Raw genomic sequence first — 23,296 nt, forward strand, 5'->3', positions numbered from 1 at the left:
GAGGAAGAGTGTATGGGATGAGAATATATAACAGTGCCCATCTTGGTTGAAGCACATCAACAATGGAGGTTGGACAAGTAAATTACATCACATTTTTAAAAAAAAATACTATATCTTTATTTAGCTAACAAGTCTGCAAACAAATCCTCATACAAATCTGCATGTAAATCCGCATAAATAATGAGCGGAATTTTCTCTGCGTTTTCTGCCAAGAGATGCAGAAACCGCGCAGAAATTTCAGCAAGCAAATCCGCAACGTGTGCACATAGCCTAAGGCTGCTTTCACACTTGCGTTTTTTGCAATCCATCGCAATCCGTCGTTTTGGGCAAAAAACGGATCCTGCAAATGTGCCTGCAGGATGCGTTTTTTGCCCATAGACTTGTATGAGCGACGGATGGCAACACGTCGCGTCTGTCGTGCGATGGATCCGTCGTGTTTTGGCAAACCGTCGTCACAAAAAACGTTCAATGTGACATTTTTTTTGTCCGTCGCGTCTGCCATTTTCTACCGCGCATGTGCGGCCAAAACTCCGCCCCCTCCTCCCCAGACTTCAGAATGGGCAGCGGATGTGTTGAAAAACTGCATCCGCTGCCCACGTCGTGCAGAAATTTCACAACGTGCGTCGGTACATCGGCCCGACGCATAGCGACAAACCCATACCGACGCAAGTGTGAAAGTAGCCTTAGTCTTTCTATGAGTGTGTGTATGTGAATGAGATCAGATGCCCTCTGTGTAACAACTATAGCCCACCCTAAAGAGCCCAAGAATATTAATGTTTCTAACTGTACTTACTGCATCTGTCTGGATAGCCTCATCCTCTGGTTTGATTTTTATATCAACAACTCCATCGCTGTGACGAAAAGCACAGTCAGCAAGGGCATCATAAAATAGCAACTTCTGCGGTTTCAAGCCAAACTCCTTCAGCCATTCCTTTGAGCTAACACAGTTTTCCAAAGTCTCCTCTACCATTGTGTCGCTGATCTTTTCTATGAACATGTAGAGATAAAGTACATACGTTCACATGTGCACATATTTTATATAATAAAGTAGAAAAGGGCTCTAAAAAAGTAAAGGAAATTCCCCACAGAACTACAGATTATATTTGGTTACTTGTTAATAGAGTTTGACTGATCATAGTGTTCTGAGAATATTATTTTCCCATGTAGTTACCTAATCTAAACTTCAAATATTCCTCAAATCTTAGCTTCATTTAAGCAGCATTGTGATATAAAGGTTCATTCAAACAAGCATATACTCAGCCTGTGTGCTGTCCATATGGAAGACAGGTATCAAAGGAGAGCACAAGAAGGAACAAAGCCAGTCAATGTAGTAGTTCACATGAACCTTTTTACGCATGACCCGATGGTCTGCGTGTAAAAATCATAGCATGCGCTACTGAGATCCATATTCCAGATAAAAAAAAAATGGAAAACATACAGGTTACTATCCACATGGAAGGTGTTTTTTTTACTAAATGGATTGTAATTATTAATATAGAAAACTGTATTTAGACTTCTTTTTATTTATTAAATTGTTGATGTAAAAGGTGAATGTCATACAGATGTCACATGGATGTAAAAACAGACATAATGATGACAATACAGATGAAAGATCATGTTTTTTTCTGAATGAAAAATTGACTATTTTGCTTACTCTTATTTAAACCAAGCCTAAGTGCTTTTCCCTAAGGTATATTACAAGGACCCATCACTAGTGTTGAGCGATACCTTCCGATATCGGAAAGTATCGGTATCGGTTTGGATCGGCCGATATTCAAAAAATATCGGATATCGCCGATACCGATACCCGATCCCAATGCAAGTCAATGGGACCAAAATATCGGAATTAAAATAAACCCTTTCTTTCCTTGTAGGTTCATTCTACATGAAGGAAAACAACTAAGAATAATGTAGGATGTATTGGGGGAGGTGGCGGAGACATTAAAGGCAATGAGGATTAGCCCAATCAAATAGAATAGCATGATTTTTTTTTTTTTTTAAAGACGTTCGGATTGAAAAAGATATTGACTATGTAAATTTTTTTTTATTTTGTCAGATATTGATGTTTCACTATTCCACGACCTTCCCCTTCTTTTTTTTCCTTTTCCCACACTTTCATCTTTATCATCATCAGCATCTTTGACATCAACTTCTTCACCTTATTCATCTTCTTCTTCATCTTCTACCTATTTTTTTTTTTATTACATTCTTCATATTCATTTTCTTCAACTATTATTATTCTTCCTATTCTACATATTCTTTTTATTCCACTGTTATTATTCTTCCTATTCTACTTCTTCATCATATTCTCATTTGTGACAGGCATTCCCGTAGTTTTTATCTATAAAAGTTGGAAGATTACACCTTCCGTTCTGCCAGTCACAAAAGTTACATTTGTCCGCGTTCAGTTTGGCCTGCAGCATCAGGCTTTATCCAGGGGCACCACGAGGAGGAACGGACTCACCCCCATACACTGCTTAGTCTTCTTCTGCATATAATTTAGATAATATCTTTTGCTCTGATATTAAGTGTTATGCTTAATGTTCTTCTGCTCTTTGTTCTGCAGCCTCTTGTTCTTCTGCTTCTCGGTCTTCCATGTCGTCGTCTCCAGGGTCGTCGTCTTCAGTGTCGTCATCTCCGCCGTCGTCGTCTCCGCCGTCGTCGTCTCCGCCGTCGTCGTCGTCGTCTCCGCCGTCGTCGTCGTCGTCATCGGGGTGGTCTTCCGGGTCGTCGTCGTCATCGGGGTGGTCTTCCGGGTCGTCGACTTTAGGGTCTTAAACTTGGAAATGTAGCAGAAGGTACAAGAAGGCTGAGAAAATGCCAAGAACCAGCTGATGGAACTGGAACTCGGATGGCTACCCGAAGGTTCAAGAGCCTATGGAACTACCGAGGACCAGCTGACGTTACTGGAACCCGGTTACTAAGCAGGAGGTACCCGTGCTAAAAAGCACTACCAAGGACCGCCTGACGTTGGCGGAACTCGGATACCCAGAAGGAGGCACCTAAGCCAAAGGCTCTGCCCGGAACCAGCTGACGTTACTGGAACCAGGATGGGGAGCAGAAGGTACAAGAGCAAAAGACACTGCCGAGAACCAGCTGACGGTACTGGAACCCGGATGGGTAGCCGAAGGTCCAAGAGCCAATGGAACTACCGAGGACCAGCTGACGTTACTGGAACCCGGTTACTAAGCAGGAGGTACCCGTGCCTGAAAGCACTACCAAGGACCACCTGACGTTGGTGGAACTTGGATACCCAGAAGGAGGCACCTAAGCCAAAGGCTCTGCCCGGAACCAGCTGACGTTACTGGAACCAGGATGGGGAGCAGAAGGTACAAGAGCAAAAGACACTGCCTAGAACCAGCTGACGGTGATGGAACCAGGTGGTGGACCCGAAGGCCCACAGGAGAGGAGAGAACAGCTAGGCCGCGAGGCAGCCGCAGTTACCGAACCCCAACAGTCCTACAGGGGGAGCTGGGCCTACTGGCACTACAGAACCAGCCTTGACTACCAGTTCACGCAGCCCACATAGGAAGCTCCTAAACTGGAGGCACCCTGGAGTTGGCTAACTCGACCGCACCACGACGGGGCAAGCATAGGCGTCTCAGTGAAGTTGACACAACCCGGAAACAGCTGACGGTGCTGAAACCAGGCTTGGCACGAGGGAGTACCTGTGACAAGAACACTGCCGAGAGCCAGCTGGCGGTGCTGGAACCCGGATGCGTTGCCCCAGTGTGCAAGAGCCAATGGCACGACCGAGGACCAGCTGACGGTGCTGGAACCCGGTTACTAAGCTGTAGGTGCCCGCGCTTAAAAGCACTACCAAGGACCGCCTGGCGTTGGCGGAACTCGGATACCCAGGAGGAGGCACCTAAGCCAAAGGCTCGGCCCGGAACCAGCTGACGGTGCTGGAACCAGGTGGTGGACCCGAAGGTCCACAGGAGAGTAGAGAACAGCTAGGCCGCGAGGCAGCCGCAGTTACCAAACCCCAACAGTCCTACAGGGGGAGCAGGGCCTACTGGCACTACAGAACCAGCCTTGACTACCAGTTCACGCAGCCCACATAGGAAGCTCCTAAACTGGAGGCACCCTGGAGTTGGCTAACTCGACCACACCACGACGGGGCAAGCATAGGCGTCTCAGTGAGCTTGACACAACCCGGAAACAGCTGACGGTGCTGAAACCAGGCTTGGCACGAGGGAGTACCTGTGACAAGAACACTGCCGAGAACCAGCTGGCGGTGCTGGAACCCGGATGCGTTGCCCCAGTGTGCAAGAGCCAATGGCACGACCGAGGACCAGCTGACGGTGCTGGAACCCGGTTACTAAGCTGTAGGTGCCCGCGCTTAAAAGCACTACCAAGGACCGCCTGGCGTTGGCGGAACTCGGATACCCAGGAGGAGGCACCTAAGCCAAAGGCTCGGCCCGGAACCAGCTGACGGTGCTGGAACCAGGTGGTGGACCCGAAGGTCCACAGGAGAGGAGAGAACAGCTAGGCCGCGAGGCAGCCGCAGTTACCGAACCCCAACAGTCCTACAGGGGGAGCAGGGCCTACTGGCACTACAGAACCAGCCTTGACTACCAGTTCACGCAGCCCACATAGGAAGCTCCTAAACTGGAGGCACCCTGGAGTTGGCTAACTCGACCGCACCACGACGGGGCAAGCATAGGCGTCTCAGTGAAGTTGACACAACCCGGAAACAGCTGACGGTGCTGAAACCAGGCTTGGCACGAGGGAGTACCTGTGACAAGAACACTGCCGAGAACCAGCTGGCGGTGCTGGAACCCAGATGCGTTGCCTATTAAAGATTGTCTTCCTAGAGCCCCAACTAGCGGTGTTGGAGCAAAGGGTAAGCAGGGGGAGATGAGTGTAGGCCGAAGCCTGCACTGGAGGCAGCTTTGTGTCTGCGTTGCGTTTGCAGGACACTTTGCCGGCTACACACTGGGGGAACAGCTGGCGTTGCTGAACCCCACTAACACAATGGCGTGTGTTTTTCTCTGTGCAGCTAGCACTTGCGGGCAAAAACTAGCGATGTTAGAGCCCGTGTTGAAGCAGGAGGAGGAGGAGAGGAGCAGAGTGTAGGCCGAAGCCTAGTTGAACCAATTTCAAAGGAAACCTTTAACCCCCCCTCAGGTGTTACAAAGTAAAAGAGACACACCTTGTGCAGTATTAATGCTGCACAAGTGAAAGGTTGCTCTATTAATTTGTCTTCTTGCACACGCTGAATGAAAGACATACACAATTTACCCCATTCTACAGTCAAACTGTAGTGGATGCGTGACTTGGTTTTTTGATGAGACGCAGCACCGGTGTCCAAAAGAACGCCTTGGTGCTTGGCGCAGCTTCCTGAGCGTTGTTATTTGCTGTACAGGAGTCTGCGCTCTTGTGTTATCCCTTGGCAATGCCCTGTTAGCGCTGCCCATCTTATGACATCATTTCATGTTGGCCGGTGCGGTTAACGATGGCCATAAATCCCAGACCCACAGTGTCTTTTCATAAAGCCACACTGCGGTGCTGGGATTCGTGGCCTTGAGCAGTAAATATTTTGGCCGCTCACACACGTCCTTACACCTGCTTCAGACTGGGCGGCCTCTGCTGATCCCTTCTCGCATGCCGCGGCCATGAGGCTGCACAGTCTGAAGAAGGCGGAAGGAGATGAGTGAACACAGGCAAACATATGCACTGCACATGCCCATCAATCACACCCTCGCAGTCAAAATAAGTAAGACAACGAGGAGCATTTTATTCAGGCAGGGCGGACGAACAGGCGCAAGTAGCCAACCAATGATGTCAGAAGACGGGAAGCGCTACCAAGGGGGGTGCTGCGTATCATTAGAAAGGAAAGTCACACCTCAGGGACAGTGGAATGGTCTCAAAGAGACACATTTTGTACGTGTTGAGTTCCACGTGGGCAAGGAGAAAACATCAGCCACCTTGTACAAATGCAGCAGTACTGCTGTACAAGGTGGCTGTTATACATAGAAACACCTGGGGGTGGGGGGCAGGCTCCCTTCAATTTCAGTTCATGAGCCTGCGTGGCGTTTGCAGGTCACGTTGCAAGCTACACAGCAGGGGAACAGCTGGCGTTGCTGAACCCCACTGACAGATTGACTGGTGTTTTTCTCTGTGCAGATCGCATGTCCGGGCAAAAACTAGCGGTGTTAGAGCCCAGGGTCAGCAGGAGGAGGAGGAGAGGAGCAAAGTGTAGGCCGAAGCCTGCACTGGTGGCAGCTTTTGGTCGGTTGTGCCAGCGTGGCTTGTGCTGGACACGATGCCGGCTACACAGCGGGGGAACAGCTGGCGGTGCTGAACCCCACTAACACATTGGCTGGTGTTTTTCTCTGTGCAGCTAGCATTTCCGGGCAAAAACTAGCGGTGTTTGAGCACAGGGTCAGCAGGAGGAGGAGAGGAGCAAAGTGTAGGCCGAAGCCTGCACTGGTGGCAGCTTTTGGTCGGTTGTGCCAGCGTGGCTTGTGCTGGACACGATGCCGGCTACACAGCGGGGGAACAGCGGGCGGTGCTGAACCCCACTAACACATTGGCTGGTGTTTTTCTCTGTGCAGCTAGCATTTCCGGGCAAAAACTAGCGTTGTTAGAGCCCAGGGTCAGCAGGAGGAGGAGAGGAGCAGAGTGTAGGCCGAAGCCTAGTTGAACCAATTTCAAAGGTTACCTTTAACCCCCCCCTCAGGTGTTGCAAGGTACAAGAGCCACACCTTGTGCAGCATTAATGCTGCACAAGTAAAAGGTTGCTCTATTAATTTGTCTACTTGCACACGCTGAATGCAACACGTACACTATTTAGCCCATTATACTGTTAAACAGTAGTGGAGGCGTGACTTGTCTTTTTAAAGAAAAGCAGCACAGGTGTCGAAAACAACACCTTTTTGCATGGACGCAGCTTCCTGAGCGTTGTTAGTTGCTGTACAGGAGTCTGCGCTCTTGTGATCCTTTGGCCATGCGCTGTGAGCGCTTCCTGTCTTATGACCTCATTTCATGTTGGCCGTTGCGGTTAGCGGTGGACATGAATCCCAGACCCACAGTGTGTTTTTAAAAAATCACACTGCGGTGCTGGGATTCGTGCCCTGGTGCACTAAATATGTTTGCCGCTCACACATGTCCTTACACCTGCTTCAGACTGGGCGGCCTCATCTGATCCCTTCTCGCATGCCGCGGCCATGAGGCTGCACAGTCTGAAGAAGGCGGAAGGAGATGAGTTAAGACAGGCGAAGATATGCACTGCTCGTGCCCATCAATCACACCCTCGCAGTCAAAATAATTAAGACAACGAGGAGCATTTTATTCAGGCAGGGCGGACGCACAGGCGCAACTAGCCAACCGATGATGTCAGAAGACGGGAAGCGCTACCAAGGGGGGTGCTGCGTATCATTAGAAAGGAAAGTCACACCTCAGGGACAGTGGAATGGTCTCAAAGAGACACATTTTGTACGTGTTGAGTTCCACGTGGGCAAGGATAAAAAGTCAGCCACCTTGTACAAATGCAGCAGTACTGCTGTACAAGGTGGCTGTTATACATAGAAACACCTGGGGGAGAGGGGGCCAGGCTCCCTTCAATTTCAGTTCATGTGCCTGCGTGGCGTTTGCAGGACACGTTGCCAGCTACACAGCAGGGGAACAGCTGGCGTTGCTGAACCCCACTAACACATTGGCTGGTGTTTTTCTCTGTGCAGCTAGCAGTTCCGGGCAAAAACTAGCGGTGTTTGAGCCCAGGGTCAGCAGGAGGAGGAGAGGAGCAAAGTGTAGGCCGAAGCCTGCACTGGTGGAAGCTTTTGGTCGGTTGTGCCAGCGTGGCTTTTGCTGGACACGATGCCGGCTACACAGCGGGGGAACAGCGGGCGTTGCTGAACCCCACTAACACATTGGCTGGTGTTTTTCTCTGTGCAGCTAGCATTTCCGGGCAAAAACTAGCGGTGTTTGAGCCCAGGGTCAGCAGGAGGAGGAGAGGAGCAAAGTGTAGGCCGAAGCCTGCACTGGTGGCAGCTTTTGGTCGGTTGTGCCAGCGTGGCTTTTGCTGGACACGATGCCGGCTACACAGCGGGGGAACAGCGGGCATTGCTGAACCCCACTAACACATTGGCTGGTGTTTTTCTCTGTGCAGCTAGCATTTCCGGGCAAAAACTAGCGTTGTTAGAGCCCAGGGTCAGCAGGAGGAGGAGAGGAGCAGAGTGTAGGCCGAAGCCTAGTTGAACCAATTTCAAAGGTTACCTTTAACCCCCCCCTCAGGTGTTGCAAGGTACAAGAGCCACACCTTGTGCAGCATTAATGCTGCACAAGTAAAAGGTTGCTCTATTAATTTGTCTACTTGCACACGCTGAATGCAACACGTACACTATTTAGCCCATTATACTGTTAAACAGTAGTGGAGGCGTGACTTGTCTTTTTAAAGAAAAGCAGCACAGGTGTCGAAAATAACACCTTTTTGCATGGGCGCAGCTTCCTGAGCGTTGTTAGTTGCTGTACAGGAGTCTGCGCTCTTGTGATCCGTTGGCTATGCGCTGTGAGCGCTTCCTGTCTTATGACCTCATTTCATGTTGGCCGTTGCGGTTAGCGGTGGACATGAATCCCAGACCCACAGTGTGTTTTTAAAAAATCACACTGCGGTGCTGGGATTCGTGCCCTGGTGCACTAAATATGTTTGCCGCTCACACATGTCCTTACACCTGCTTCAGACTGGGCGGCCTCATCTGATCCCTTCTCGCATGCCGCGGCCATGAGGCTGCACAGTCTGAAGAAGGCGGAAGGAGATGAGTTAAGACAGGCGAAGATATGCACTGCTCGTGCCCATCAATCACACCCTCGCAGTCAAAATAATTAAGACAACGAGGAGCATTTTATTCAGGCAGGGCGGACGCACAGGCGCAACTAGCCAACCGATGATGTCAGAAGACGGGAAGCGCTACCAAGGGGGGTGCTGCGTATCATTAGAAAGGAAAGTCACACCTCAGGGACAGTGGAATGGTCTCAAAGAGACACATTTTGTACGTGTTGAGTTCCACGTGGGCAAGGATAAAAAGTCAGCCACCTTGTACAAATGCAGCAGTACTGCTGTACAAGGTGGCTGTTATACATAGAAACACCTGGGGGAGAGGGGGCCAGGCTCCCTTCAATTTCAGTTCATGTGCCTGCGTGGCGTTTGCAGGACACGTTGCCAGCTACACAGCAGGGGAACAGCTGGCGTTGCTGAACCCCACTAACACATTGGCTGGTGTTTTTCTCTGTGCAGCTAGCAGTTCCGGGCAAAAACTAGCGGTGTTTGAGCCCAGGGTCAGCAGGAGGAGGAGAGGAGCAAAGTGTAGGCCGAAGCCTGCACTGGTGGAAGCTTTTGGTCGGTTGTGCCAGCGTGGCTTTTGCTGGACACGATGCCGGCTACACAGCGGGGGAACAGCGGGCGTTGCTGAACCCCACTAACACATTGGCTGGTGTTTTTCTCTGTGCAGCTAGCATTTCCGGGCAAAAACTAGCCGTGTTTGAGCCCAGGGTCAGCAGGAGGAGGAGAGGAGCAAAGTGTAGGCCGAAGCCTGCACTGGTGGCAGCTTTTGGTCGGTTGTGCCAGCGTGGCTTTTGCTGGACACGATGCCGGCTACACAGCGGGGGAACAGCGGGCGTTGCTGAACCCCACTAACACATTGGCTGGTGTTTTTCTCTGTGCAGCTAGCATTTCCGGGCAAAAACTAACGTTGTTAGAGCCCAGGGTCAGCAGGAGGAGGAGAGGAGCAGAGTGTAGGCCGAAGCCTAGTTGAACCAATTTCAAAGGTTACCTTTAACCCCCCCCCTCAGGTGTTGCAAGGTACAAGAGCCACACCTTGTGCAGCATTAATGCTGCCCAAGTAAAAGGTTGCTCTATTAATTTGTCTACTTGCACACGCTGAATGCAACACGTACACTATTTAGCCCATTATACTGTTAAACAGTAGTGGAGGCGTGACTTGTCTTTTTAAAGAAAAGCAGCACAGGTGTCGAAAATAACACCTTTTTGCATGGGCGCAGCTTCCTGAGCGTTGTTAGTTGCTGTACAGGAGTCTGCGCTCTTGTGATCCCTTGGCTATGCGCTGTGAGCACTTCCTGTCTTATGACCTCATTTCATGTTGGCCGTTGCGGTTAGCGGTGGACATGAATCCCAGACCCACAGTGTGTTTTTAAAAAATCACACTGCGGTGCTGGGATTCGTGCCCTGGTGCACTAAATATGTTTGCCGCTCACACATGTCCTTACACCTGCTTCAGACTGGGCGGCCTCATCTGATCCCTTCTTGCATGCCGCGGCCATGAGGCTGCACAGTCTGAAGAAGGCGGAAGGAGATGAGTTAAGACAGGCGAAGATATGCACTGCTCGTGCCCATCAATCACACCCTCGCAGTCAAAATAATTAAGCCAACGAGGAGCATTTTATTCAGGCAGGGCGGACGCACAGGCGCAACTAGCCAACCGATGATGTCAGAAGACGGGAAGCGCTACCAAGGGGGGTGCTGCGTATCATTAGAAAGGAAAGTCACACCTCAGGGACAGTGGAATGGTCTCAAAGAGACACATTTTGTACGTGTTGAGTTCCACGTGGGCAAGGATAAAAAGTCAGCCACCTTGTACAAATGCAGCAGTACTGCTGTACAAGGTGGCTGTTATACATAGAAACACCTGGGGGAGAGGGGGCCAGGCTCCCTTCAATTTCAGTTCATGTGCCTGCGTGGCGTTTGCAGGACACGTTGCCAGCTACACAGCAGGGGAACAGCTGGCGTTGCTGAACCCCACTAACACATTGGCTGGTGTTTTTCTCTGTGCAGCTAGCAGTTCCGGGCAAAAACTAGCGGTGTTTGAGCCCAGGGTCAGCAGGAGGAGGAGAGGAGCAAAGTGTAGGCCGAAGCCTGCACTGGTGGAAGCTTTTGGTCGGTTGTGCCAGCGTGGCTTTTGCTGGACACGATGCCGGCTACACAGCGGGGGAACAGCGGGCGTTGCTGAACCCCACTAACACATTGGCTGGTGTTTTTCTCTGTGCAGCTAACATTTCCGGGCAAAAACTAGCGGTGTTTGAGCCCAGGGTCAGCAGGAGGAGGAGAGGAGCAAAGTGTAGGCCGAAGCCTGCACTGGTGGAAGCTTTTGGTCGGTTGTGCCAGCGTGGCTTTTGCTGGACACGATGCCGGCTACACAGCGGGGGAACAGCGGGCGTTGCTGAACCCCACTAACACATTGGCTGGTGTTTTTCTCTGTGCAGCTAGCATTTCCGGGCAAAAACTAGCGGTGTTTGAGCCCAGGGTCAGCAGGAGGAGGAGAGGAGCAGAGTGTAGGCCGAAGCCTAGTTGAACCAATTTCAAAGGTTACCTTTAACCCCCCCCCCCCTCAGGTGTTGCAAGGTACAAGAGCCACACCTTGTGCAGCATTAATGCTGCACAAGTAAAAGGTTGCTCTATTAATTTGTCTACTTGCACACGCTGAATGCAACACGTACACTATTTAGCCCATTATACTGTTAAACAGTAGTGGAGGCGTGACTTGTCTTTTTAAAGAAAAGCAGCACAGGTGTCGAAAACAACACCTTTTTGCATGGACCCAGCTTCCTGAGCGTTGTTAGTTGCTGTACAGGAGTCTGCGCTCTTGTGATCCTTTGGCCATGCGCTGTGAGCGCTTCCTGTCTTATGACCTCATTTCATGTTGGCCGTTGCGGTTAGCGGTGGACATGAATCCCAGACCCACAGTGTGTTTTTAAAAAATCACACTGCGGTGCTGGGATTCGTGCCCTGGTGCACTAAATATGTTTGCCGCTCACACATGTCCTTACACCTGCTTCAGACTGGGCGGCCTCATCTGATCCCTTCTCGCATGCCGCGGCCATGAGGCTGCACAGTCTGAAGAAGGCGGAAGGAGATGAGTTAAGACAGGCGAAGATATGCACTGCTCGTGCCCATCAATCACACCCTCGCAGTCAAAATAATTAAGACAACGAGGAGCATTTTATTCAGGCAGGGCGGACGCACAGGCGCAACTAGCCAACCGATGATGTCAGAAGACGGGAAGCGCTACCAAGGGGGGTGCTGCGTATCATTAGAAAGGAAAGTCACACCTCAGGGACAGTGGAATGGTCTCAAAGAGACACATTTTGTACGTGTTGAGTTCCACGTGGGCAAGGATAAAAAGTCAGCCACCTTGTACAAATGCAGCAGTACTGCTGTACAAGGTGGCTGTTATACATAGAAACACCTGGGGGAGAGAGGGCCAGGCTCCCTTCAATTTCAGTTCATGTGCCTGCATGGCGTTTGCAGGACACGTTGCCAGCTACACAGCAGGGGAACAGCTGGCGTTGCTGAACCCCACTAACACATTGGCTGGTGTTTTTCTCTGTGCAGCTAGCAGTTCCGGGCAAAAACTAGCGGTGTTTGAGCCCAGGGTCAGCAGGAGGAGGAGAGGAGCAAAGTGTAGGCCGAAGCCTGCACTGGTGGAAGCTTTTGGTCGGTTGTGCCAGCGTGGCTTGTGCTGGACACGATGCCGACTACACAGCAGGGGAACAGCTGGCGGTGCTGAACCCCACTGACACATCACCTAGTGTTTTTTCTGTGTAGACAACACTTCCAGGTGTCAACTGACAGTGTTGAAACCCAGGGAATCAAAGAGGAGCAGAGTGTAGGCCGAAGCCTGCAGTGGAGCAAGTGTAAAGGGAACCTTTAACCCCCCCCCCAGGCATTTGTTGCTGAAAGAGCCATCTTGTACAGCAGTAATACTGCACATGGAAAATGGTGGCTCCTAAAATAATGCTCCTTGCAAACGCTGAAGTACACACTCATATAATGTGTCCCCTCACACCGTCAAACCATCCCGGAAGTGGGACTTTCCTTTGTAATGTGACACAGCACAGCCATCATTCCAACCCCCTTGGTGCCGTGCGCCACCTCCTCAACGTTGTTTGGTTCTGTCACGGAGCCCGCGCTGTAATGTTATCCCTTGGCCATGCACAGTTAGCGGTGCCCGTCTTCTGACATCATTTAGGTGTCAGGCTGGCAGTGCCTGTGCGTCAAAGCTGCCCGAGATCCAACCTTGCAGTGTCATCAAATGTAATCCCACTGCGGGCCAGGGATCCATGGGCATGCGTAGTGCATATCATCGCCTCTCACTCACCTCCTTCATGCTTCTTCAGACTGTGCGGCGTCACGGCCGTGGCATGCTATTAGGGATCAGCTGACGCCGCCTAGTCTGAAGAAGCATGAAGAAGGGGAATGAGAGGCTAGTATATGCACTGCGCATGGCCATGGATACCAGGCCCACTGTGGGATCACATTAGACGACACTGCGAGGTGGGATTTCGGACAGCGTGGACGCACAGGCGCAGCCAGGACGACAACAAATGATGTCAGAGGACGGGCAGCGCAAACTGTGCATGGCCAAGGGATAACATAACAGTGCAGGGTCCATGACGGAATCAAACAACGCTAAGGAGGCAGCGCACGGTGCCAAGGGGGTAGCAATGACGGCTGTGCTGCGTCACATTACAAAGGAAAGTCCCACCTCTGGGACGGTTGGACGGTGTGAGGGGACACATTACATGAGTGTGTAGTTCAGCGTTTCCAAGGAGCATAATTTCAAGAGCGACCTTTCCCTTGTGCAGTATTAGTGCTGCACATGGTGGCTCTTTCAGTAACAAACGCCTAGGGGGGGGGGGGGACAGGTCCCCTTACATTTTAGTTGTGCCAGCGTGGCGGTCGCATGACACGTTGCCGGATACACAGCTGGGGATCAGCTGACGTTACTGAACCCCAATAACAGAGGAGCGACTGTTGACTGTGCACACAGCACTTCCAGGCACCAACTGGCGGTGTTAGAGCCCAGGGACAGCAGGAGGAGCAGATTGGAGGTATTACCGCACACACAGCTGGGGATCAGCTGACGTTACTGAACCCCAATAACAGAGGAGCGACTGTTGACTGTGCACACAGCACTTCCAGGCACCAACTGGCGGTGTTAGAGCCCAGGGACAGCAGGAGGAGCAGATTGGAGGTATTACCGCACACACAGCTGGGGATCAGCTGACGTTACTGAACCCCAATAACAGAGGAGCGACTGTGGACTGTGCACACAGCACTTCCAGGCACCAACTGGCGGTGTTAGAGCCCAGGGACAGCAGGAGGAGCAGAGGAACAGAGTGTAGGCCGAAGCCTGATTGGAGCAAGTTGAAAGGGAACCTTTAACCCCCCCCCCCAAGACGTTTGTAGCTGAAAGAGCCATCTTGTGCAGCGCTAAGGATGCAAAAGGAAAAGGTTGCTCTTTTAATTATGCTCCTTGCAAACACAGAAGTAAACACTAAAAATGTGTCCCCTTATACCGTTAAACCGTCACGGAGGTGCGAATTTCCTTCGTAATGGGACACAGCACAGCTGTCATTCCTATCCCCTTGGTGCCGTGTGCTGCCTCCTCAGCGTTGTTTTAAGCTGTCACGGAGCCTGCGCTGTTCTGTTATCCCTTGGCCATGCCCAATTAGCGCTGCCTGTCTTCTGACATAATTTGGTGTCAGGCTGTCAGTGCCTGTGCGTCCACGCTGCTCCAGATCCCACCTCGCAGTCTCGTCTAACGTAATCCCACTGCGGGCCTTGGATCCATGGGCATGCACAGTGCATATCCTCGACTCTCACTCCCCTCCTTCCCTCTTCTTCAGACTGTGCGTTGTCACGGCCGTGGCATGCTATTAGGGATCAGCTGACGGCGCACAGTCTAAAGAAGGCGGAGGGAAATGAGCGAGAGCCCGAGGGGAAGATATGCACTGCGCATGCCCATGGATCCCAGGCCCGCAGTGTGACTCAATCAGAAGACACTGCGAGGCGGGATCTATGGCAGCGCGGCCGCACAGGCGCAGCCAGCCTGACACCAAATTATGTCAGAAGACAGGCAGCGCAAATAGGGCATGGCCAAGGGATAACAGAACAGCGCAGGCTCCGTGACAGCTTAAAACAACGCTGAGGAGGCAGCGCATGGCACCAAGGGGGTAGGAATGACGGCTGTGCTGCGTCACATTACGAAGGAAAGTCCCAGCTCTGGGACGGTATAACGGTATCAGTGAACACATTTTATAAGTGTTAAGTTCTGCGTGTGCAAGGAGCCCAAAAAAAATAGCTACCTTTTCCTTGTGCAGCATTACTGCTGCACAAGATGGCTCTTTCAGTAACAAACGACGGGGGGGGGGGGGGGGTGGCAGGTTCCCTTACATTCAGGTTGTTGTGCCAGCGTAGCGGTCGCAGGACACATTGCCGGCTACACAGCTGGGGATCAGCTGACGTTACTGAAACCCAATAACACTGGGTCGTATGTTTTGACTGTGCAGCCTGCACTTCTGAGCCGCAACTGGCGGTGTTGGAGCCCAGGAATAGCATTTCAGGTGGTAGAAAGATGAACACAGCAGAAGACCTGGATGACACCCAATTAATTAATCAGGCAGAGGAGTGGCAAATTCCTGCGAGATCCAGGCCTGGTTCATTTTCAGGAAAGTAAGCCGGTCAACGTTATCGGAGGGAAGAGCCGTCGGGGAGTACAGTAAGAGGGCAAGCCATGTAGTCTGTCACCATCTGACGGAACCGTTGCCTCCTGCTGACTGGAGCCGCCGGTGATGGTGTAGACATTTGGGGCGGGCACACAAAAGTGTGCCAGAGTTGTGCCATACTCGGCTTGCCTTGGGCAGAGGCACTGCTTCTGCTCCCTCTTTGGGCAGAGCCTCCCCCACTGCCTCGACGCACTGAGCTGCTTTGTAAAGCACTAGCAGCACTCCTCTCAGTTGGACAGGAGAAGATGATGGAATTCACCAGTGTGTCGTGGTACTCCCGCAATTTACGTTCCCGGGTCAACGCAGGGACGAGGTTTTGGACGTTGTCCCGGTAGCGAGGATCGAGGAGGGTGAACACCCAATAATCAGGCATGTTGAGAATGTGGTCGATGCGGCGGTCATTTCTCAGGCACTGCAGCATAAAATCCACCATGTGCTGCAGAGTGCCAACCGGCCCAGAAACGCTGTCCCCTGCTTGAGACATGATCTCTGCCCGCTCGTCATCACCCCACCCTCGCTGTACACACTGACCACTGGACAATTGTGTCGCTCCCTCCTCTGGATGGAGCTCTTCCTCGTCCATTGACTCCTCCTCATCCTCCTCACAAATTGGCCCCTGCGTACCCCTTTGTGAGGAACCACGTGGCGCTGACTCTCCAGAAGCTGATGGAAAAGGTGACTCCTCATCCTCCACCTCTTCCACCACATCATCCCTTAACCCTTGCAAAGTTTGCTGAAGCAGGCAGATAAGGGGGACAGTCATGCTGACTAGTGCATCATCTGCACTTGCCATCCGCGTGGAATAATCAAAAGGACGCAAAACCTGGCAGACGTCCTTCAGAGTGGCCCACTCTGTGGTTGTGAAGTCTGATCGGCGCTGACTGCGACTTCTTTGCGCCTGATGCAGCTGGTACTCCATAACTGCTTGCTGCTGCTCACACAACCGCTCCAACATATGTAACGTGGAATTCCACCGGGTAGGTAGGTCACATATGATGCGGTGTTCCAGAAGGCGGAATCTGCGCTGCAGAGCAGCAATGCGGGATCTGGCCAAGCTGGAACGCCGCAGGTGAGCACACTCTAGGCGGACCTTGTGCAGCAGGGCATCAAGATCCGGATAGTCCCTCAGAAAACTCTGCACAACCAAATTGAGCACATGTGCCAGACATGGGATGTGAGTGAGGTTGCCAAGGGCCAAAGCTGCCACCAGATTTCGGCCATTGTCACACACTACCATGCCTGGCTGGAGATTCGCTGGCAGTAACCACACATCGCTCTCCTGCTTGATGGCATTCCAGAGCTCCTGCGCTGTGTGGCTTCGATGCCCCAATGAAACTAGTTTCAAGACGGCCTGCTGACGTTTGGCCACGGCTGTGCTCATGTCGGTCATAGGTAAACGTTCACGGGTCCATGTGGGGGTGGACTGTGACGGATCCTGCAGAGAGGAATCAGAGGAACTGGTGTAAGAGGAGGAGTCGATGCGTACAGACTGGATTCCTGCAATCCTTGGAGTGGGCAGGACACGTCCTGCGCCACTCGCACGATCTGTACCTGGCTCAACAACATTAACCCAATGGGCAGTGAGGGAAACATATCGCCCTTGTCCATGCTGACTGGTCCACGCATCGGTGGTGAGGTGGACCTTGCTACTGACGGCGTTCAGTAGCGCATGTTTTATGTTTGCCTCAACATGCCTGTGCAGGGCAGGGACAGCCTGCCTGCTGAAGTAAAAGCGGCTGGGCACCTTGTACTGTGGGACTGCCAATGCCATCAAGTCACGGAAGCTGTCAGTCTCCACCAGCCTGAACGAGAGCATTTCCAGGGACAACAGTTTGGCAATGCCTGCATTCAGAGCCTGTGCTCGGGGGTGGTTGGCCGAGAATGCCCGCCTTTTCTCCCATGCCTGTACTACCGATGGCTGTAGAGTAGACTGGGAGTGTGAGGATGACTGGGAAGGTGGTGCTGTGGGTGGAATTACACAAGGTCTCTGGGAGGAAGCCAAACCAGCTGTGCGTGAGCTGGAGGAAGAGGCAACACGAGCTAAAGAGGTGGTAGCTGCCGCTGTTGGTTGGCCTACATCTTCAGTGTGTTTCTGTAACTCCACCGCGTGCCTGGTCCGCACATGTTTCCACATATTTGTGGTATTGAGGTTGCTGACATTTTTCCCTCTTTTTACTTTATGATGACACAGCTTGCATTTGACAAAACAAATGTCATCTGCAACTGTGTCAAAAAAGGACCAGGCACTGCAAGTCTTGGGAGCGCCCTTTTTGGCTTTGGAAAGAGACAGGCTCCTAACGGGTGCCAAAGTGGAGGCTACAGGCTCCGCAGTCTTCCCCCTCCCTCTCCCTCTTTGGCCCGTAAGAGGAAGCTCTTCCTCTGAGCTGCTCCCACCACCTTCCTGTTCCTCACGCCACGATGGGTCAAGGACCTCATCATCTCCACTACCCTCTGCCACCAACTGCTCCTCCTGGGTAGTCTCAGCAGCACAGTACGCACGAGAAAGCGGCACCTGAGTTTCATCATCAGATGCGTACTGCGCTGTGGTCACCGGAGGCACTGGCCCACCTGCCTCTTCAGAGTCAGAGAGAAAAAGGTGTTGGGCATCACTGCACACTGCCTCTTCTTCCATTTCTCCAATGCTGCTTGGCTGGCCCCCTGTTTCCAAGCCAAGAGATTCAGAGAACAGAAGTAGAGACGGCTCCTGTCCTGGGCTCTCTGACTGCCTGGCCAATTTGGCAGGTGGTGAAGAGACAGATGGCTGCTCTCCAGTGCTCTGTGCCTGAGAGGATGTGGCACTAACTGAAGTCGATGCCGAGGCGTTAGCTGCCATCCACCCGACAACGGCTTCAATTTGGTCTTCACGCAGCAGCGGTGCACGGCGCTCTCCGACAAAGCTGCGCATGAAGGACTGTTCCCTGCTGAAACTGAGTGACGACGAGTCACCGGCGCCCGCAGCAGGCACAGAATCACCACGTCCTCTCCCTGCTCCTCTCCCTGCTCCGCGCCCACGCCCACGTGCCTTACTCCCTGCCCTCTTCATCTTGGTTGACAGATAAAGATAAGCAGAAAAGTACTAAGGCCTTAGTGTGCTTATTCCTGTAATGCTCCTCCTAACAGGTGTAAGAAACACTAATGTTGTAAATTGTGGACTAAACTTTATTATTTTTCAAATGTGGCCTACACAAGTGTTAAGTTGTGTTTGGTGAACTTAACTTTTTTTTTGGTGCAGATCGGGCTACAGAGCTAGTTTAAATCACACGGAGACCGTGCAGACAGCCGTAAACGGCGCTGCAAGGCCAAAAAACCCTCCTCTAGGTTATCCTATATAGTGTTTTTCCACTATTTAGCTGGATACAAGTGGAAAGACACTAATAGGAATTTTTTTTTTCAAATTTTAAACTGGCTGCACTATTTGAAAAAAAGGAAATTGTTTTTCAAGGTATGAGGCAGTAACGCACCCTGAGCTGAATCCAACCGGCTATGGCTGCACACAGACTACAGGGCGAGCTGCGCTCACACAGAGACCGTGCAGACAGCCGTAAACGGCGCTGCAAGGCCCAAAAAAACCCCTCTAGGTTATCCTATGTAGTGTTTTTCCACAATTGAGCTGGAGACTGGTGGAAAGACACTAATAGGAATTTTTTTTTTTCAAATTTTAAACAGGCTGCACTATTTCAAAAAAAGGAAAATTTTTCTCAAGGTATGAGCCAGTAACGAACCCTGAGCTGAATCCAACCGGCTATGGCTGCACACAGACTACAGGGCGAGCTGGGCTCACACGGAGACCGTGCAGACAGCCGTAAACGGCGCTGCAAGGCCAAAAAACCCTCCTCTAGGTTATCCTATATAGTGTTTTTCCACTATTTAGCTGGATACGAGTGGAAAGACACTTATAGGTTTTTTTTTTTTCAAATTTTAAACAGGCTGCACTATTTGAAAAAAAAGGAAAATTTTTCTCAAGGTATGAGCCAGTAACGAACCCTGAGCTGAATCCAACCGGCTATGGCTGCACACAGACTACAGGGCGAGCTGGGCTCACACGGAGACCGTGCAGACAGCCGTAAACGGCGCTGCAAGGCCAAAAAACCCTCCTCTAGGTTATCCTATATAGTGTTTTTCCACTATTTAGCTGGATACGAGTGGAAAGACACTAATAGGAATTTTTTTTTTCAAATTTTAAACAGGCTGCACTATTTGAAAAAAAGGAAAATTTTTCTCAAGGTATGAGCCAGTAACGAACCCTGAGCTGAATCCAACCGGCTATGGCTGCACACAGACTGCAGGGCGAGCTGGGCTCACACGGAGACCGTGCAGACAGCCGTAAACGGCGCTGCAAGGCCCTAAAACCCCCCTCTAGGTTATCCTATGTAGTGTTTTTCCACAATAGAGCTGGAGACTGGTGGAAAAACACTAATAGGAAATTTGAGAAAAAATGTGCAGCAGGCTGCACTAAGAGCAAAAAAGAACAACTGTGTGAGGCAGTGTGAACCCCCCTGAGCTGAATACAACCGGGTATATGGCTGCACACAGACTACAGAGTGAGCTGCACACACACACACACACACACACAGACCTTGCAGAACGCTGTTAAAACAGCGCTGCAAGGCAAGAGCAAGGTGAACAGTGAAGAACACACAGCGTTTTGCTAAATTAGCCTTTGGAAAGGAAAATAAAGCAATTAGCAAGCTCAACTGGCCCTCAGTTAGAACACAGCGTCCTGTCCCTAACTGAAATCACAGCAGAGTGAGCGCAAAATGGCGGCAGCGCTTTTTTATAGTGCAGAGTGACATCATTTCAGCAGCCAATCCCAGCCTTGCCAGTACTTACATGCCCACCATGCTAAACAGGATGTGCCCACACTTTCATTCATTCCTCATTGGCTGCTGCGTTCAATTTGAATTCTGGGAACTTCCGATTCCGGTATCCGATACGCGGGAAGTATCGGAATTCGGTATCGGAATTCCGATACCGCAAATATCGGCCGATACCCGATACTTGCGGTATCGGAATGCTCAACACTACCCATCACCAATTCTGAGAGGAAGGGGAAGGCATATGATAGCGTGATAGCATAACCTTATGATATACTATCACCTTATGAGATGGGGAAACCTATTGAAGTTTCATTCCATATTTTAACACCTTAATTATTACCACCCACTGTTTTTTGACAGCGGGTAGAATAGGTAACGAGTCTGCAGTTATATCTTTTGCCATTCTGGGATTAAAGCTCCTCCAGTCTAAGGAGCAGGTAGGGTTATCAGAGTTATCCATGGACCCTGAGAGAAACAGTTTATAACTAGTCTTGTCCTCACTTTTTAAAGGGAACCTGTCACCCCCAAAATCGAAAATGAGCTAAGCCCACCAGCATCAGGGGCTTATCTACAGCATTCTGGAAGCCCCCGATGTATCCTGAAAGATAAGAGAAAGAGGTTAGATTATGTGCAGTGCAGTCATAGATTATGTGTAGTCAGAGAGGCCCGGCGCCTGCACACTGCAGTACTTTGCTCTGCCCTCAACAGGGCAGACAAAGTACGCCTGCGCCGGAGCCACAGCATGAAGACAAGAAGAGGACGTCATCGTAAGAAGATTGGAGGCCCTGGACCGGACCACAGCGGGACAGCCCCTGGGTGAGTATAATCTAACCTCTTTTTCTCATCTTTCAGGATACATCGGGGGCTTATCTACAGCATTCCAGAAAGCTGATGCTGGTGGGCTTAGCTCATCATCGATTTTGGGGGTGACAGGTTCACTTTAAGCCTACAACGTACCCAGTTAGGACTATGTAGTTAATAGAATATAGAACTGTGCCAATCACATGATCTGGCATAGGCACTGAATCTTAGTAGACACTGATTAGCTCTGTGAAAAACAGCATAATTATAAAACATGTATTCTTGCTCAAACTTTACAAAAAAATAAAATAAAACTAAACGTATTAGGTAGAAATAACCTGAATAATTCATTTGAAAGGTTATTGTTTGTAAAATGTGAAGAATATAAAAAATACAACCAAAAAAACAAAAAATTATGGCAAAATAGCGTTTCCTATATTTTTGCCGCAAAATATTACAGTAGCCTGTAAAAGTTTTGGCACCCCTGGTCAAAATTACTGTTATTGTGAACAGTTAAGCAAATTAAAGGTGAAATGTTCTTTAAAAGGCCTAAAGTTAAAGATGATGCATTTCCTGTATATTTTAGGCAAAAAAAAATATATTGTAATTTTTACCTTTTAAGGCCGCCGTCACACATGCGAGTTTTACGGACGTAAGAGCGCAGAATCTACGTCCGTAAAACTCGCAAAAAATACGGCACAATTATTCTCTATGCCCCTGCTCCTATTTGCCGTATTTTACTGATCAGTATTATACGGCTTTCTACGGCCGTACAAAATCGCAGCATGCTGCGTTTGTCACCGTACTGCGCAAGAAATACGCCAATGAAAGTCTATGGAAGCGTGAAAAATACGGATTACACACGGACAAGCAGTGTGACTTGCGAGAAATACGCAGCGCTGTTAGAGAGAAAAGCCGGTAATTCAGTGCGGTGTACAGTAAAATCACACTGACAGCTTACAGTAGAATAGGTAGAATAAATGTGTACACATAGAATAGGTATATATATATATATATATATGTCAGTGAGACACATATATGTATATATATTAATATTTATTCCAGCGCTAGACAGCTTGAAAGCCGGTAATTCAATTACCGGCTTTTTCCTTCTCCTTCCTAAAACCCGACATGATTTGAGACATGGTTTACATACAGTAAACCATGTCTTCTCTCCATTTTTTTTGCAGATTCCACACTACTAATGTCAGTAGTGTGTATCTGCAAAATTTGGCCGTTCTAGCTCTTAAAATAAAGGGTTAAATGGCGGAAAAAATTGGCGTGGGCTCCCGCGCAATTTTCTCCGCCAGAGTAGTAAAGCCAGTGACTGAGGGCAGATATTAATAGCCTGGAGAGGGTCCACGGTTATTGGCCCCCCCCCTGGCTAAAAATATCTGCCCCCAGCCACCCCAGAAAAGGCACATCTGGAAGATGCGCCTATTCTGGCACTTGGCCACTCTCTTCCCATTCCCGTGTAGCGGTGGGATATGGGGTAATGAAGGGTTAATGCCACCTTGCTATTGTAAGGTGACATTAAGCCTAATTAATAATGGAGAGGCGTCAATTATGACACCTATCCATTATTAATCCAATACTAGTAAAGGGTTAAATAAAACACAAACACATTTTTTAAAATTATTTTAATGAAATAAAAACAATGGTTGTTGCAGTATTTTATTCAACGCCCAATCCAGTCACTGAAGACCCTCGTTCTGTGAGTAAAAAAACATAATAAACCAACAATATACTTACCCTCCGCAGATCTGTAACGTCCAACGATGTAAATCCTTCTGAAGGGGTTAAAACATTTTGCAGCAAGGAGCTGTGCTAATGCAGGCTGCTCCTCGCTGCAAAACCCCAGGGAATGAGGCTAAAAATAGATCAATGATCTATATTTAGCTTCATTTGCGGTGAGGCGCCCTCTGCTGGCTGTTCATAGATCTAGGTAATTTCCCACGATCTATGAACAGCCAGCAGAGGGCGCCTCACCGCAAATGAAGCTAAATATAGATCATTGATCTATTTTTAGCCTCATTCCCTGGGGTTTTGCAGCGAGGAGCAGCCTGCATTAGCACAGCTCCTTGCTGCAAAATGTTTTAACCCCTTCAGAAGGATTTACATCGTTGGACGTTACAGATCTGCGGAGGGTAAGT

The 23,296-nt window shown here is 50.1% G+C and overlaps 1 protein-coding gene across 1 annotated transcript in view; it reads right to left on the minus strand.

The window, feature by feature from the left end:
- VWA3B (von Willebrand factor A domain containing 3B) overlaps nt 1-23,296 on the minus strand; it is a 430,059-nt gene that overhangs the window by 289,340 nt on the left and 117,423 nt on the right. The window contains exon 9 of the mRNA XM_069757817.1: nt 794-987. Within this exon, the coding sequence (XP_069613918.1) occupies nt 794-987 (194 nt within the window). The remainder of the gene's footprint in view (nt 1-793; nt 988-23,296) is intronic.

Source organism: Ranitomeya imitator, chromosome 3 (assembly GCF_032444005.1).
Source record: "Ranitomeya imitator isolate aRanImi1 chromosome 3, aRanImi1.pri, whole genome shotgun sequence".
In the NCBI taxonomy this organism is placed as follows: domain Eukaryota; kingdom Metazoa; phylum Chordata; class Amphibia; order Anura; family Dendrobatidae; genus Ranitomeya; species Ranitomeya imitator.